This window comes from Cavia porcellus, unplaced genomic scaffold (assembly GCF_034190915.1).
Source record: "Cavia porcellus strain 051 isolate PalLab524CR breed Dunkin Hartley unplaced genomic scaffold, mCavPor4.1 scaffold_3, whole genome shotgun sequence".
NCBI classification, from domain to species: Eukaryota; Metazoa; Chordata; class Mammalia; order Rodentia; family Caviidae; genus Cavia; species Cavia porcellus.
The window spans coordinates 27,752,179-27,770,327 of NW_026947486.1; the positions used below are offsets into that span (position 1 = coordinate 27,752,179).

At 34.3% G+C, this 18,149-nt stretch overlaps 1 protein-coding gene across 5 annotated transcripts in view; it reads left to right on the plus strand.

Annotated features, from left to right (window-relative positions):
* Nucleotides 1-18,149, plus strand: part of Klf8 (KLF transcription factor 8) — a 115,408-nt gene that overhangs the window by 90,541 nt on the left and 6,718 nt on the right. For 4 of the 5 annotated variants that reach the window (XM_023566368.2, XM_063245985.1, XM_063245986.1 and 1 more), the window contains 2 exons: nucleotides 4,903-5,014; nucleotides 5,625-5,764. In XM_023566368.2, coding sequence (XP_023422136.1) covers nucleotides 4,903-5,014; nucleotides 5,625-5,764 — 252 coding nt within the window. Of the gene's footprint in view, nucleotides 1-4,902; nucleotides 5,015-5,624; nucleotides 5,765-7,948; nucleotides 8,080-18,149 lie in introns of all 5 variants that reach the window. The other variant, XR_010046566.1, reaches the window with a different exon arrangement.

Genomic DNA, 18,149 nt, shown 5'->3' on the forward strand with positions numbered 1-18,149 from the left:
CATAAACACTCTGCCTACACTGTCACTGTCTTTGAGATTTCTACTTTGTCTTTCAGTAGATTTAGTGTTTCTGTTTTAATGTTTAGATTTTTGATCCATTTTTAATTTAGTTGAATGTATGGTGATAGCAAAGGGTCTTGTTTAAGTTTTGGCTTATGGAAGGCCAGTTTTTCCAGCACCATTTATTAAAAAGGCTATCTTCCAGTAAACATGTTTGGCCCTTTGTCAAAAGTAAGATGACTGAACCTGTTTCTATCTTTCGTCTATTCTATTGATCCTCACATCTGAGTTTTTCCCCAGTACTATGCTGATTGTGTCACAGTAGCTTTGTAGTAAAATTTCAAGTTGGGAACTGTCATGCCTCCTTCCTTGCCTTTGTTTCCCAGGATTGGCTTTGCTCTTCATGGTCTCTTCTGTTTTTATAGGAATTTTAGAAATACTTCCCCTAGATCATTGAAACATAGCAAATATATTTTCATAGAAATTGCATTAAATCTGTATAATAATTTTGGGCATATGACTCTTTTTCACAAAGTTGGTTCTTCTGATCTACCACCAAGGGATAATTTTCCATTTTCTGAAATTCTCTTTGATTTCTTTCTTCACAGTACTGTAATTTTGAATATACAAAGCTTTTCTTTCTTTGTTAGATTCATTTCTAAGTAGTTCATTATTTTGGATGCTAATTTGAAGGGTGTGGTTTCCCTAATTTTCCCTCAGTACTCACTTGTTTATATACAAGAATGCTACTGGTTCTTGAGTGTTGACTTTGTATCCAGCTACACTGTTGAATTTGGTTATTGAATGTAGAAGTCTTTTGATTGAGTTTTTGTGTCTTCCATGTAGAATATCATATCATGATTCAATCATAATAATTTCATTTTTTCCTTTCCTATCCACATACCTTTTATTTCTTTCTCTTTTCTAACTACTCTGATTAATGTTTGTAGAACTATATTAAATAGGAATAGTGATAGTGAACTTCATTATCTTGTTCCTGATTTTTGGTTGAAAATTTTCAGTTTTTGTTCATTTAGTATGATGCTGGTAGCTATTTTGTAATATATTGAAGCAGAGGCCATTTATTCCAATTTTCTGTAGGGTTATATCATGAGCAAGTGTTCAACTTTATGGAATTTTTTTTTTGCATTAATGGAGGTGATCATGTGATTTTTATCTTTGGCTCTGTTGATGTGGTATACTGTATCTATTGATTTGTGTATGTAGAACCAACCCTGAATTCCTGAGATGAATTTCACTTTGTCATGGTGTATTTTTGATGATTTTCTGCATTTTCTTTACTAGTATTTTACTGAACATTTTTGCATTTATGTTCATTAGAAAGATTTGACTTGTAATTCTCTTTTTCAGTTGGTTCATTCTCTGATTTTGGTATCTGAGTTTTACTTGCCTCCAGGAATCAGTTAGGGAGAATTGCTTCCCTTTTCATTTAATAAAAGAATTTGAGATGTATTGGTGTTAAGTCTTCTCTAAATTTCTTGTAGAATTCAGCTGTGACTACATCAAGATCTGAGGTTTGTTGGTAAGTTTGTAATGTTTTCAACTTGACTAACTAATATTGGGTTATTCAGAGTTCTTAAAGGTTCTTGATACAGCTTGGTAATTCGTGTTTCTAGGAATCAGTCCATTTCTTCTCTGTTTTGTATCCTACAAAAGTTTAGATTTTCAAAGTAAGTATTGATGATCTTCTAAAATTAAACCATATTTGTAGTGATTTTATTGTTTTCATTTCTTAGTGAATGAATTTGAGTTTTTCTTTTTTGGTGAGGTTTTGTAGGGGTTTATCACTTTTATTCTTCTTTTATTCTTTAAAAGAAGCAACTCTTTGATTCTTGAATTCTTTATTTTGTTTTCATAGTCTCAATTACATTAATTTTTCCAATGATCTTTATATTTTCCTCCCTTCATTGGCTTTGGGCTTGATTGGCTCTTCTATTTCTAGAAGCTTCATGTGTAACATTAGGTTGTTTATTTGGGCTTTTTCATTTTCCTGATGTCAGAAATCACTATTATAAATTCCCATCTGAGGACTGCCTTCATTGTATCCCACAGGTTTCAGTAAGTTGTAATTGAATTTTGTATGTTTGTAGATGGTATATAGTTTCTTCTTTGATTTTTTTTCTGTGACCCATTGATTGTTTAGGTGGGTGTTATTCAATTTCCATATGTTTATAGCATTTTTGCAGTTTCTTTTGTCATTTTTGTAATTTCACTACTCTATGGTCATATAATATATATTTGATAATTTGAATTCCTTTGCATTTACTTAAGCATGGTTTATGAATTATTATATGTTCTACGTTAGAAAATGTCCCATGTGCAGCTGAGAAGAATATGTATTCTGATGTCATTTGTAGGAACATTCTCTAAATATCTACTATATGCCTTTGTTCACAAGTTTGGTCGAGTTCAATAATTTTTATTTTGATTTTTTGCCTAGTTGAGCTGTCTCTTTGTGACAATGGAGTGTTAAGGTCTCCTATTTTAATGGTGTTATTATTTGATTTTTTATGTCTATTACTGTTTCTCTTATGCTGTTGTGTGCTCCCATACTTGATACATATGCGTTTATGATTTTTATCTCTTTTTTCTCAAGTTTTCCCCTAAAAAGTATGTAGTGACCTTTTTTTATCTCTTTTTATCATTCTTGCTTTGAAGTTCATATTTTTTTTTTTTGCAAATAGAATAGCTATCCTTATTTTTTCTGGGTTTCTGTTTCATGGAATATCATTTTCCATCCTTTGACTTTCAATGTATGAGTTTTTATTTCAGTTGAACGTGTTTCTTGTATGCAGCATATTGTTAGATTTTGTTTCTTGATCCATTCTGCTAGTGTGTTTGATTGGTGAATTGATGCCATTTACATTGATGGTTATAAGTGATACATATTGGCTTATGTTTGTCATGCTATATTAATGTTGGTTCCCCACTTTTCTCTTATGTTTAAATGCTTTCCATGCTTAGTGGTTTCATTCCATTGTTGGTCTTGGAATTTTGTCATTTTTATATCTTTCTAGAGTATTTTTAGGTATTTTTGTATGTTTTGGTTTGGCGGTTGTTGCATTTTTAGGTATTTTTGTAGGTTTGATTTGGTGGTTTTTTTAATTTTGGCATTTTTTCTTCATCATAGAAATATCTTATTTCTCCATTAATTTTGAAAGGTAATTTTGTGGGGTATGTCAATCTGGATTGAAAGCTGTTTTCTTTCACAACTTGAAATACTTCCCTCCAAGCTACTGTTTGATTGGTGGTTTGTGTTGGGAAGTCTTCTGTGATTCTGATAGACTATCCTTTGTTGGTGATCTGTTTCTTTTCTCTAACAACTTTTAGTTTTATGTTCTTATGCTGAACTTCTGGAATCTTGATTACTATATGTTTGGCTATAAATTTATTTTGGTTATAAAGTACTGTATGGCTCACTTGTCTGTATGTCAGCTTCTTTTTCTGTGCTTGGGACATTTTCTGCTATTATTTCTGCAAAAAGTCTTTTTATGTGCTTTGTATTGTCTCCTGCTTTTTTGTTGCCACCTATCAAGTTTATATTATTTTTCTCTGCATCATATTGCAACTTTTGATTTCTTATTTCCTGGTTCTTTGTTATTTTTAAGAGATCTTTCCTTTCATGTTTGCTAGCTGCAATCCTGTCTTCAAGGTCTGAAAATCTAGCTTTAGTTCTGTTTAAGTGGTTTTTCCAGGTTTCACTGGAATTTTTAATTTCCCTGACATCTCTTTGAATCTGTTTCATGTATTCTACTCTTTCCTATATTGTTCATTAAAGATTTCTATCATTTTCATATGTTTATTTTTTATCTATGCCTTCTTTAGATATGCTAAGCAATTCTATCATTATGGTAGTTGTTTCTTTTTTACCTTATGTATTATTTCTGATCTGATTTCCTTTGCAACCTCATGGAGTTGTTTCTTTGTTTCATTTGCTATCATGTCAGATATATCAGGTATACAACTTCCAATTTCTTCTATGTCTATATCTCCTGGACTTGTTCTGGATAGGCTGGATGTCTGGGACTGCATTTTCCTCCTTTGTCTTGTCATCTTCCTGGGTTCCTCCAAATGAGCCAGATATAGGATCCCAGGCATTTCCTACACTGTCTGCCTATTGTGTAGTATAGGGATGAGCTGCCCACCTGGGTTTCTCTAAACCAAACTTTCCAGAGTGATGGAGAGAAAGTAGATGGGGCTTCCGACTACTTGTGGCTCACCAGGGCTCCCTGATGTTGAAACATGATGCACAGGGCAGGGCTTTACTGGACCCACATGGCTCACAGGGGTTCCCTTAGTGATGCAGGGATGCTACACTTGGCAGGACTTTCCTGGACTTGCATGGCTTTCTGGCACTCCCCCAAAGGTGTAAAGGCACTGTGCTTTACTGTGTGGGGCTTTACTGGCTCCCTTTGGCTAGGTGAAGCCCCCCAGGTGGCAATGGCACTGCAGTGGACTGGGCTCTTCTTCACCATAACTGAGCAGCTGGCCAGCTTCCCCATTGGGCCATGGGCTAATGGTAGATACTGTTTTACAACAGCCAGGGAACTATTGAAAGAGTTCAAAAATACACACATTGAACCCAACTTTTCAGGAGACATTTCTTTGGCAACTGGAGATAGAGAAATGAATTATACCCAAATTATATTCTAGGAAATTCACATTCTTGTGATAACAAAATGATTACTGCAAACCTGTATTCAAGTCATTTGTCTTCCCTGCCATACTAAATTTTTAAAGTACTTTTTCATTCCATGCATTTATTTTTCTTATTTCTATATCTTGCTGTTACTTCTTAATGTGGGCTGAACTGGATATCCAGAAAATTATATTAAAGGCACATACATTTTTGCCCATACTTCTCCTTTTCTTTGTTCTTAGTGAAAGTTGACCCCACCTCCATGTCTCCACTGGACATTCCAAGTGACAGTGAGGAGAGTTTAATAGAAAGTGGATCTTCAACCTTACAGAGTCTACAAGGACTGCAGCAAGAGTGAGTGCTTTTTTTCTAAGTCTTTGTATGTGTGCATGTTTTTGCATGCATAGAGATAGGACTAATCAGAAACAAGAAAAATTTTAAAAAGCCAAAATATGTGTTAACTGTCTTCACATACCAGTATGTATAGACATATGTGCACATATGTACATGTTATAGTGGAGTTATTTTCTGTAGATCATATATTTTATGCTTGATAAATCTTTAAAATTTTCAGTTACAATCATGTAATATTTCTCTATGTGAATGTAAAACAACTATAGCTTCCAGTGTTGAAATTAAGTGAATACACTTTGCTCATGTTTAAAAAGCATGTTGTATAAAACATGCATTTCTTTAAGCACAAGAGTGACACTTTAATCAAAGTAGAATGCTCATAGTGTTCTAGAATACAACCACTTAGGGACACATTATACCACTCCCCCTGCATTTAGCAGTTGCATAGTTTAGAGAATCATTTACATTAATTCCTCTAGTTCCTCTTTTGTGGGCTTAGCATTTAGTAACATAAAATAAAAATTGTTATCATGTGGCATCACTTTGAGTCAATTTCCTTACTCTCCAATTTAAAATCATTCTTTGACCTTATTTCTCTTTCTTTGCTTAGATCAAGAATAGTGGCCCAAATGCATGGAGAAGAATCACTTGATTTGAAGAAAAGACGGATTCACCAATGTGACTTTGCAGGATGCAACAAAGTATACACCAAAAGCTCTCACCTGAAAGCTCACCGTAGAGTCCATACAGGTCTGTGAATTCCCACAATCTTAACTACCACACACACAGATACACACACACACACACACACACACACACACACACACACACATATATACAATGAGAGGGAGAGAGAGAGAGAGAGAGAGAGAGAGAGAGAGAGAGAGAGAAGGGAGTCTCTGAAAGCTAGAAAGGGAAGGAAATCTTGAAACAAAACAGCTTTATGTATACTCTGGTATAAGCCTCATTCATAGTTTTTACCTCCATATCTTATTCCTACTCTAAGTCAACTTTTATAAAATCAGTCTAAAGAAATGAAACCTGGTGTCTTCTAAGAAGTCATCATAGTATATACTTATAGATATTTCTAATTGGGAAAACATAACACTGAAGCAAAAAATACGGTAGCTAAGATATTATTCAATCCTTTAACTTTAGGGTCCTACAGGTTTTGCTCAGTACGGAAAAGCACAAAAGTAGTTAAGTGAAATTAAAGGAAACTTTTGAAGCTCAGCACCATTCAGTATTCTAGAATGTGTCTTTTTTTACATTAAAAATAAATGTACATATAAATCAGTAAAACAGAGCTAATGAAGATTTTGTCAAAATGGAGGGCATATGCCCCATTTGAAAAGAGAGCTGCTACCCAACTCCAGATGAATATTATGAGACTGATTTTTAAAAATCAGAAAATTCAGGTTTTTGAGAGAAACACATTAAATTTTGAATGTTGTTAGCTTGTTCAATCTTTTAGTAACACCAGAAATTCAAAGAAACTTGCCTAGAAAGCAGATGCAACTCACTGGCCACCATTCTGTAACTTTGCCTTGGTAACTCCACCCCAGCGATCTCCATTTTACAATTGAGATTTAGGCACCATGGTCAAAGAAGATGCCCTCTTTTCTCCTAAAATCTACTATGTTATATTTTATCTTTTAAACTTCACAGAGAAGTTCTCAGAAACCACATGATTATGCTTTGAAGCTAAGTACAGGTGATTGATTTTCAGGCTGCATTGTTGCAACATTACCATGGCAATATTTGTACTTATAGATATTTCTGTTTGCCTCTTTTCTATGCATAAGAGTGCTGATTTCAAGACTTAATATGTTATTAAGTACTCAAACTTACATTTTCACAATGAGAAACCAGACGAGTTTACTCCCATTAATGTACTCATAGTTCAATTTCAAGAATTATATTAGTACATGCGCAATTTTGTTTTGTTTACATTTTCACTGATTTTCCATTCTCTGCTGTACTACTTTGAAGCAAATTTTAAAAATTTTATAATTTAGTCATTCCATATATTTTAACATTTTTAAAAATAATATCATTAGCACACAAAATTACTTAATATCAAATCTCCTAAAACATCCAATAACCTTTTTAAAAAGCTTTACAAATCACTAAAAACAAGGATGATTCCTTGAATTTGGTTAATATCTGTTTTAGATCTCTTTTAAATTTTTATTTTCCCTCTTCTAATTTGTTTTCATTGTATTTGTTGAAGAGCTTGAGTAATTTGTCCAGTCTAGTTTTCCACGTTTTGAATTTTCCTGATTACATCTTCATGTATAAGTGTAATATATTTGATGCTTCCCCCAATTCTTGTGAAAGGATAACTATGCCTGAAAGTTTAAACAGATTTAAGTTCACTTTTAAGCAACAACATATCACAAAGTGTGGTATGTACTTTCTGATTCATGGTATTAAAAAGCACATGCTATTTTGGTTGTCTTTATGTAATGTTGAGATGCATGAATTTCAAACTTGTACTTTCCAAATGGTTATAAAGCTTGATAGCAGATCTAAAGACAGTTGAATGAACTCATTTTAATGAGAGACAATGTACATAATTTTAGCATACATTTATAATATATCCACATAGTTTGAGTTTAGATGTTCTTTCCTTACTAAAATCTGTTCCTCTCACATTCACAAAGACATCAGGTCATATTAACTTGAATTATCCCTCTCTAGATTTTAAAATTATGCTCCTTGAATGTATCAAGATAAAAACAATAAACAATGAGCTTAGAATACCTAAGTTCTAATCACAAAGCTTCTAAGTCATTGTGTTCTCTGATGTAAGTTTTCAATGTATCAAGATAAAAACAATAAACAATGAGCTTAGAATACCTAAGTTCTAATCACAAAGCTTCTAAGTCATCGTGTTCTCTGATGTAAGTTTTCCTGTCTCTTTGATCCCAGGTTTCCCCAGCTCTAAACTGAGGGAATTGGACTAGGAGATTCCATGTGACTTTTTTTAGTCTGGAACCCTATGGCCTGAATTCCAATGTATCCTAGCATTTATCCTTCTAGAAGATTCCAAATGTTCACAGGTTGGAAATTGCTTTACAATAGTAAAGTTCTGACTGTCTTTCTTATTTCATTCTCTTTTTTTGTAAATTAGTGTATGTTTGCAATAAAAAGTGTTTCCTTCATTTTAGGGAATTGGTCCATGAATGTAGCATATCTTGATCATTTTCAATTCCCTTACTTGCCAACACATTTTCACTTCCTCCCTTAGCCTCTGTTCTTGAACTGATATAACAAGAGTCATCATTTACTTTTATTTATGAAATGCAATTTTAAAAATATGGTATTTGTTTAATTTTTTAACATATTACAATAGAAGACACCTCTGCAAAAGACTTGCCCTTATTTGGAACACACTTATCTATTGTTCTTTCTACTTTATGAACCTGTTCTAGAAGCCCTCTTTTGTGAATAGATGTTGAACTTTCAAAGTCATTTTGAATTTCATAGAAGCCAGAAGTCCCAGAGTGCCAAATCCAGTGAATAAGGTAGAAGAAAATATACTGTAATGTTTCTATGTGCCTACCCGTTTGTTGTTGTTTTAATTTGTTTTGGATTTTTTTTGTAATGGGGATCAAACTCACAACCTCATGCTTGACAGGCAGGTGCTTATGCTGCTGAGCTAAATCCTTGACCTCCTGCCTACCTTTTTGTGAAATGGTATTAGCAACTCTCCATATTTTTTGTCACACCTTGTGGAGATACAAAACAGAACACCAAAAAGTGCTTCAGGAAGTGACAAGAACCATTGGCTAAGTGTATTCAAAGTGAAAGGGAGTATTTTGATTGGAATTAATGGCAATATGCATTTACTATAAACATATTTTTGAACGTATATATATTTCACCAGCCCTTATAATTCTTATGTTTCAGTTGTATTTTCTACATAGTGATTTCAAGTTCTTTTATAATGAGAGAAAATGAGGCCTAAATTAAACAGCTTTTAGTTTTGAGTAGTATAAGTGAATGGCTTATTTAATAAATGGTCATGAGAATAGCTGCCTTATGATATGACAATATCATGACAACTGGTATCCAAGCGCATCTTATTTCATTTAGATTCAGAATTGTTTTTACCCCACTGAGTTCTTAGGATTGACTTGAAGTCTTTGCCATGGATATATGATCTCAGAGGGTGGTCTTGAAAGCACTTCAAAGAAGCAAGTTAACTTGCATGAGTTATAGGATGGTTAGTCAGTTTTTGGCAATTCTGTGTGCAACCCCCTCCTTGGACTAATGTAGTACCCTAATTGGTCTTACTTTAATCTTTTCCTCACTACAACATACTATTCAGAAAAACAACACAAGACTTTCATTTTTATTTTTCTTTTGTTTAAATATAAATCAGATCACATAACTATTGCAGCTTAAAATAGTCTAATGGCTTTCCATAATACTCTGAATGAAATTCAAATCCTTAATAATATTGTAAAAGACCTGTAGCTTAGCAATTCTGATTAGTTTTATTTCATAACACTTATTCTTCAGCTCTCAGTTTAAATGTCTTCTGTCCTGGAAAATTCTTCCCTAACCCTAACTTTGGCAGTACCCCTCCCAATTATTTACATAAGACCCTATTTAACTCTTTGAAAGACGGTATTTTAAATTAGAACAATAACATAAACATGAGAAGGCGGCAGAGAAAGTTCAGAGAAAGTGTTATTAGCTATACAAAGTACAATAGCTACATCATAGAAATAAGCTTGTTTCATTAAACCCAGCATAGCTGAGTATATTTAGTACATGGTTGGTGGGAGAAGTACTGAAGTGAAAGAGTAGAAGCAGGGAGAACATTTAAGAAGCCAATATAGTGATCCAGCAAAAATGAAGGCAATCTGACTAGGATGTTTTCAACAGAGGATATTGATGTCTGAGTAGATTCTGTTGATTTTTGGCTTTCTATCTTAGGTAACTGGATGGACAGATAATGTTACTTACAGTTGGAGAGTTTGCTGATAATCACACAGTTTATATGTTGGAAAATCCTATTAAAATGAACTCTTGGGACACAATTGAAGTATTTTTCTGTTAGTACTTTCCTTGCGAATGAGGAAACTGCCTTCCCCTGCCCTCCAAATATTGTAGTTCATTACCAAGGTGTCCTAGAGAGGGATATGCTGTTTTTGGTATATTTTTTAGCAGCCAATAATGAAGCTCTTACTTATTTGGAAAATACCTCTAGCATGCAGTATAGCAGTTTATCTTCTTTAAACTTGAAATCATGCAAAGCAGGAAACAGAAATGCAACTGTTGTATTAAATATACAGTCAAGTCCCAGTTTTTAAAATAGCATCATCCATTCACCCAGGCTCAAAATTTATCATTGATTCCTAGTATTCTTATATTCATGGTTATTTTTCTAAAGTTCTATTATTTCTTTCTCCGATATTTTATTGAGAGATTTAAGTATACTGTGAAGTTACACTGTTATATTTGTCATCTCAAACTACCACTTGTTTTTGAAAGTTAGTTTATCTGTCATCACTCTGTTTACTTATGTATGAGTAGTAATTATATAACACATTTAGAATAGCATCTGACATTCAGTTAACACACTAAATTTTAGACATTATTAAGATCTGTTTGGAGTTTCAAAATGCTGGTTTGCTAGGGGATTGGGCAAAGAGTCTCTGCAGAGAGATCATATTAGATGCTAGAATATGACAACATGGAGAGGGCCAGATGAATGGATAATGATTCTTATTAACCAAGGCAGTAACCGAAGGGAAAAATAAAACTGGGAAAAGGAAGGAAAAGTGTGGATAGAGAGCTGAAGCCTGATGTACTCACTGAGCCCTGTTCCATGCTGTACTAGGTGCAGCCAGAAGATTTAAGGTTGTCCTGAGACCACAGCTGCCAATAACAGGAGTCTGTGAATCCCAAACCCTTAACGTGGCACACTGACTAGTGGATCTAAGAGGAAAAGCTGTATTGGCTTTTGGTGACTGCTGTAAATTGAGACCTGGGACCCTGCGAAGCAGCCAGGGCTGCCTGGCTGTGCCGGAGGAGACTGCAAGAAGCTCCGGAGCTCCGAAGCTGGACACCATGCAGTTTTCTGACAGATCTGCATTGTGCTGGGGACACAGTGAAGACAAGCGGTGCAATGTGCAGTAGACTCAAGAAGAGGATATGCATTGAGTCCAGGTGAGTATTAGGGACTGGGTCCCACAGCTGCTGTCACTGGCTGGAGGACATCTTGGAATTGGGCAGAGCCCGCCACCATGGTGGCATCAGTGACACAGAGAGGTCTGGTAGAGGACATCTTGGAGTTGGGCAGAGCATGCGCCATGGTGACATCAGATAGTCGCCCCTGGCACAGAGAGGTCTGGTGGAAGACATCTTGAAATTGGGCAGAGCCTGGCACCATGATGGCGTCAGTGACATAGAGAGGACTGGTGGAGGACACCTTGGAATTAGGCAGACCCAGCACTGTAGTGACATCGGATAGTCACTCCTGGCACAGAGAGTACTGGCAGGATATGCTGGGGCTGAACCATGCCTCTGATTGGGACCCAATAAGCAGATACAAAATAGTCGTGACTTTATGATGTCCACAAAGTACAGCCTAAATTGCAGATTGAGTGGCACAGAAGCTGGAGGCTAGCCTGCACCATCTTTGCATCTCTGCCTACCTCAGATAACAGCAAATTGGGTAGGGCAGCAAAAACTCAAGTCAGTATGCGTTGGAAAGGCCCTAAGCAATACGGAGAGGGCCAGAGACTCCCAGGACACTCCAGTCTGAAAGAAACCAGAAACATGACTAGAGATAGAAATTTAAAAAGATCTCCAGCTGCCAAATGTGAGAAAATAAGCCCAGGAGAAGTAAACACAGAAGAGAACCAGCACAGTAACCATCCAATACTAGACACATCATCAGCTGAAATAAAAAAATACCTTCATGACCTCATAGACAAATTTAAAACTGTACTTCTGATCCAAGTGAGGCAAGATATAGAGATTAATTGAAGAAATGATAAGCCCCTCCCAGGAGAACACAGATGGAAGAATGGAGTAACTCAGAAAATAAAGAGAAACCTCTGAAGAAGAATTTAAACATAACCTCGAATACATGAAACGGATTCAAAGAGATTATCAGGAAACTAAAAACTCCTTTTAACACTGGCAAAATGCCTTGACAAAAACTAAAGTTAGCCTTTTGAAACTTGGAGAGAGATTTATGATATATGATTGTGAAAGAAAAGATGTCTTAAAAATAATGAGAAACCAGAAAGAAATAATTCAAAGGCCAGAAGACGACAATAGGATACATAACTTAAGAATAAAGCATGTGAGTGAGGAAGCAGGAGCAACCAAAAATGAAATACAAAGAAAATTCACAGATATATTAAAGGAAAATTTCCCAAGCATAGGAAAAAGAAATGATATCCAGATAAATGAGGCATACAGAACTCCAGTTACCTATAACCAAAACAGATCTACACTGAGACATACAATAATGAAGATTCCAGAAATCCACCAAAAGAACAGAATTCTAAAAGCAGCCAGGGAAAAGAAGCAGATTACCTATACTACAAAAATTATTAAAATAACAACAGACTTATCAACACAAACTCTCAAATCGAGAAGAGCCTGGGGGGAAATAGTCCAAGCCCTGAAAGAAAATAATTTGCAACCAAGACTGATATACCCAGAAAAACTCTCTGAAAATTAATGGAGAAATAAGATGTTTCCAAGACAAGGAGGAACTGTGGGAGTCCATGGCCACCAATGCAACCCTACAGAGAGTGCTGAAGGACATTCCATAGAGAGAGAGGAAGGGATACCAGGATTCCAGCAACAGTGGCAGAGAGGCCTCAATGAACGGGACATACAGTGAAATGAGGGAGTAAGGTGGACAAATTATAGCAGTAAAGTGGAGCAGCAGACATGAGGCAGAGATGCTAAGTTATAATCTTTAGTATAGATAGCTTTGATACACTATATAAAAAGGCAGGGGTCATTGTTAATAGTGTATCATGATTTAAAAGTCACAGTAGTTTTATCACTCTGTTTAGTTTGAATTTAATTTGTTCTGGTCTGTCCACTCATACCATATTTGAGGGCACAGACATCTGACCCAAAAATAGCAGGTTATACCATGATAACTATACTTAATTTCCTATTAACTTTAACTGAAACCCTGCATTGCTTACATTGTCTTACTATGACTGATCTTATTTGAATCCAATTTGTTAGACTACAGTTTTGCCTTGGCTGATTTTATTTGAATTTGGTATGCTTGATAGTATCAACCCTAAAAGTAGAGGCAAGTACTCTGAAGATGACAAGATATAAAAGATATCCATACCAATTTTGATTATTAACAGCTCTCAAGTCCTACAATGTTTTCAAAGTTATGTTGTTATAAAAATAGCTATGTAATACTATGCTTAACTATATTAAGCCTGATGATGTGGACAAGTCTATTGAAAATAACAAGAGAAGGAATAGTAATTATGGTAGATCACCTAATATTGTGGTCTTATGTGTCTTTTTCATTGCATGTCTTTCTAGGAATTTGTTTTGCTTTCTTATTATGATTTGTTTTTCCTGTAATACAGAGAGGATAGATATACATGTACAAATTCACACATGGGAAGATTTTTTTTTAAAACTATATTTATGGGAGTGGCTGGGGATTTATCTCAGTGGCATAAGCGCCTTCCTTGCAAGGGTGCAGTTGTCAGTTCAATTCCTGGTACTGACAAAGACAAAAAAAAAATACTTATGGGAACAGATTATATAGTGCAAGATGTAATAAACAGATACACTGAAGAAGAAGAGACACTAGGAAACCCAATGCTAATTCTGTAGCATTATGGTATAAAATCTAGCAATACTATTATTCACTGTTCAGAGTCATATTAGTCTAGTCTTTTAAGTTCAATTTCAGCATATGTAAAGATAAGAGCTACTATGAAGAGAATGAGAGACACCATGTAGTTATTATTGTCTTCCCCAATGTGAAATCTTGAAGACCTAAAAAGCCTTCATCATCCTGTAATGATTTGATTAGTTCTATAATATGCAGTGTGTATTCAATGTGCGTGAAGATGGAGACAACTATTTGGTAAGAAACTAGAGTCAATTAGATAAACAGTGAAGCTTTCCAGTGGACTTGCTTTGAAATCTGTATTTCTTTAAATTGTTTCTTTTTGAACTGTTTTATTCCATTTTGATATGTTTAATATTACCTTCTTTAAGATAAAAAAAAGCAAGTGTGTAGGACTGATAACCATATTACTAAGTTTTTGTTAGATCATTGAGCAGAACTGTTGGCAGTATCACTATTTGAATGTCACTTTACATACTTTAATTTTGTAACCTGAACAACTGTTTCTAAGATGACAATATGTAACTTATCAACTGTTGATTTCTTACCATTTATTTTTCTGTAATTCTGTATTATTTCTACCCTTTTTTCTCCAAGTATTTTTGTTTGTTTGTTTCTCTTTAAATAAAATTTAAAAAGATCTGTTCAATTCTAGCCTTACTCCCTTAGGTTTTTTTCTTACATTTATTATTGAACCCTCTATCAATTCAAGAAATAATTGATCTTATCACCTATTTTATGTGTCAGTGACCTCTTAATCAATGCAATGCACATTATACATAATGGGTAGATAATTTTCATTTGCAATTTTGAGTAAAAAATTCTAAAATTAAAGAAATGTTCAGTGTTAACCCAACATAAACTCCAGTGTCTTCATGAGGTAGTGTACCATGAAATAGAGAAAGACAGTGGGTGCTGTCTTTCTGGGTGGGGAGGTACCATTTACATGGTTTAAAGTTGACATGAGGATGATTCAACAAACTAACTTTTAGTATATTTTATTATTATTCTAAAATTTTCTATCATCAGTGCATCTCAGTTATAATCTGTAGATAGGGAAAACTGTTCCCACTGACCACATCCTATTTTTGTATTAGTACCTATAATGTTTAAGTCTAAATTATCTTTCTTAATCAGTCCAAAGTTTCAACCTGTTTTTCATGATTGAATCATCTCATAGTACTATTATAAAGATTTTCTGTTTGCAAAGGTGGTTAATATTATGTACCATTCACTGCATTGCCTTACAGGACCTTGACCCTAGTAGACTGGCTTGCTTTATGCCTTTTGACCTACTCACCTTTTGATCTATTCACCTTTAGCTTGTTTACATAGTCATGTCTTCATCTCAATGTTTTTACACCACCCAAAAGATCTAGCGATGGGCTGTCTTTGTCACATAGTGTATATATTTTATATTGTGAATTAATTTTTTCTGTTTATATATTTGATTCTTTTAGATGATAAGTTGATGAACATTATGGTTTGTGTCATGTGAAGTTAGGTAAAAGGGAAGCTTGTTCAATGATAATAAAAGTTAGCTCCAATTATATAGGTAGATGGGTCTCTGCTGAGTTGTTACAATTTGTGTGTTATAGGAAATGAGTCTTGATCACAACAGGGTGTGACTGCTTCATAAGTCAGTTTTAGTTCCTTTGTTTGTAGCAAATACAGGAATTCTTATGAGAAATTCTTAAGAGGCCACAAAAATATATAGATATCGACATCAAAGTTGTGTGGATAGCATAAAATTATAGACTTCAAAAAGTAAAAATTTCATTTATACACCCTCTAACACTGAAATTTCATTCTTTTTCATACTGTTAATAAATTTCTATTTAGCTATCCAAATGTCCATTTGTCTGAGGTGTGTGTGTGTGTGTGTGTGTGTGCATGCATCTAGTCATTCAATAATTTTTCGTATTTGATAACATTTCATAGACCATCTGTTTTCTCAAAATATTCAGTTCTTATTATTAGCAGCAAATGTAGTTTCTGAATATTGACATAACCAGTAATTACATTAATCATCAAAATTATTGTCTAAATATGATCCAAAGCTCTGACTTAGGTTGGATTCCATTCTGCTGTTCATTATATGGAAGTTATATAGTTAGTGAACACTTGACAGGATTAGTCCGTGGTCAGCATTAAATTGAAAACAGTCTGTGCAAACCAGGTTACCACTAGAATTTAAAGTAGCAAAAAGTTCAATGCCCCAGAAAATTTATGAGAAGGAAGTAGAATAGGATCCAGAAGACAGAGCATTAAAATACCAGTGCATTTTGTGTCCCCATTGTTTCTGACATAAAATAATATATATTCTTTGCAATAGATTAAGAAGAGAACTATATTACGAGAACAAATATGACCCTAATCATATAACAGACTAAATGAGTATTTATTTGCACTCATAATTTCTTTCTTTTTCGATTTTAAAATTTTATAGAAGATATAAATTTAATGCATTCAGACCATACCAAAAGATATAAAATAAAAAGAAATAGCCCTCCTCTCACCATCTCTCATCTTCTGTTTGCTAAATGTTAACAGTTTTTCTAATGATTTACATTTATGTGTATTGATATTGCCTGTATTCTGAATGTATGCATATGTAGGATTATATATATACAGATAGAGAAAGGGAGGCAATATCTTGCTTCAGATTTTTATACTATTTTTCCCTTTAGCTTCATATTTTAAACATACACATCCCATATGTAACTCAGATGAAACCTAAAGATTCTGAGCATTGAGTTATATTTTAAAAAGTTGGTCTGTCATCTCTCTCCATGCCATTCCATAGACATGAGTTTCTAGCATTACACAGGAAAAAGTCTGTAGCTTTAGTCGAACATTTTTTCTTTGAATCAAATTTTTTGTGTGTATAGCTATATTTTATGCTGTTTTATGAGAGATATTAGAGAAAAAGATACAATTACTACAATGTAGTACATTGATGAAGTGTCAAAAGACTTCAGCTTTGGATACCAGTTCTATTGCTTGACAACTATCTTTTTAAAAAAAAAAACATTTTGAACAGTCTTGGGAGATAATTTTACTCACCACACCCCATGAGAATCGAGGGAACAAAGACTTTGCTATGGATTATTTACGAACCCAAAACTAGTGTGGTTTGTGTGCAGTTTGAATTCAAATAAAGACCTGTTTGATGTGTTTTTCAATCTATTATTTTGGCCTCTTCCTTAATTACTTTCCTCTTTGCTGAGACAAAATACCAGGTATCCAAAATTAAAGAAGGAAATGATTATTTTAGTTTATAGTTTCAGCCCACAGTCTACTGATTCTAAGGCAGACTTACATGACAGAATGGCATCACAAAATTGGAGTAGTCCATGTCAGGATAGACAGGAGGCAGTATAGTAAAGCAGCCAGCTGCCTTTCCCCTTATTCTATCTATGCTATGTACCCTTTGAGCAGTGCCACCCACAACAAGGGTGAGGTATTTATCTTTAGTAAATCCATTCAGCCACACAAAGAACTATGCTAATTCCAATCAGTGGAATAAATTTAGTACCACACACCCCTAATCCCTGTATCACACACTGTAGAACTAGCCTCACTTTTGAAAGCATGAGGCTTTGAATAAACATCTAGATATAGGCCACAATAACCTCTCTTTAGGACTTCTGTGAGTAACAACGTATTTTACTGTTTAAAATCTATAAGAGAATATATTTTAAGTGTTCTCAATACCAAAAAAGTACATAAGGTAACACACACACACACATATATATATTTATATATATATATATATATATATATATATATATATGAAGTACCCTGATTTAGCCAATTCACAATATATACATATTGCAAAACATCATGTTGTACTATATATATATATATGTTCCAATTAATTAAAAAGGTGTAAAACATGCCCTCAATGTGATTGTTGATCCTTCTCCATTTTGTGATACTAAGGAATGAACCCAGAGCTTCATGCATGAGAATCACTTTGATAGTGAGTTATAGACCCAACAATGTTGATGCATTTAGTTTTAATTCCTTTGATCTTTTAAGATGGTATATCCTAATGTGGTTCAGGGTGGCCCTGAAGCCACTCTATACCCCAAACTGGCTTCAAACTCATGGCAATCTTTCTGGCTTAGCCTCCAGGGTGTTGGAATTATAGACATTCATCACCACACCTGACCTGTTTCTTTTTGTTAATTTTTGAAACAAAACCTCCCTAAAGTGTGCAAGTTGGTTTTGAACTTGCAGTCCTCCTGCTTCAGT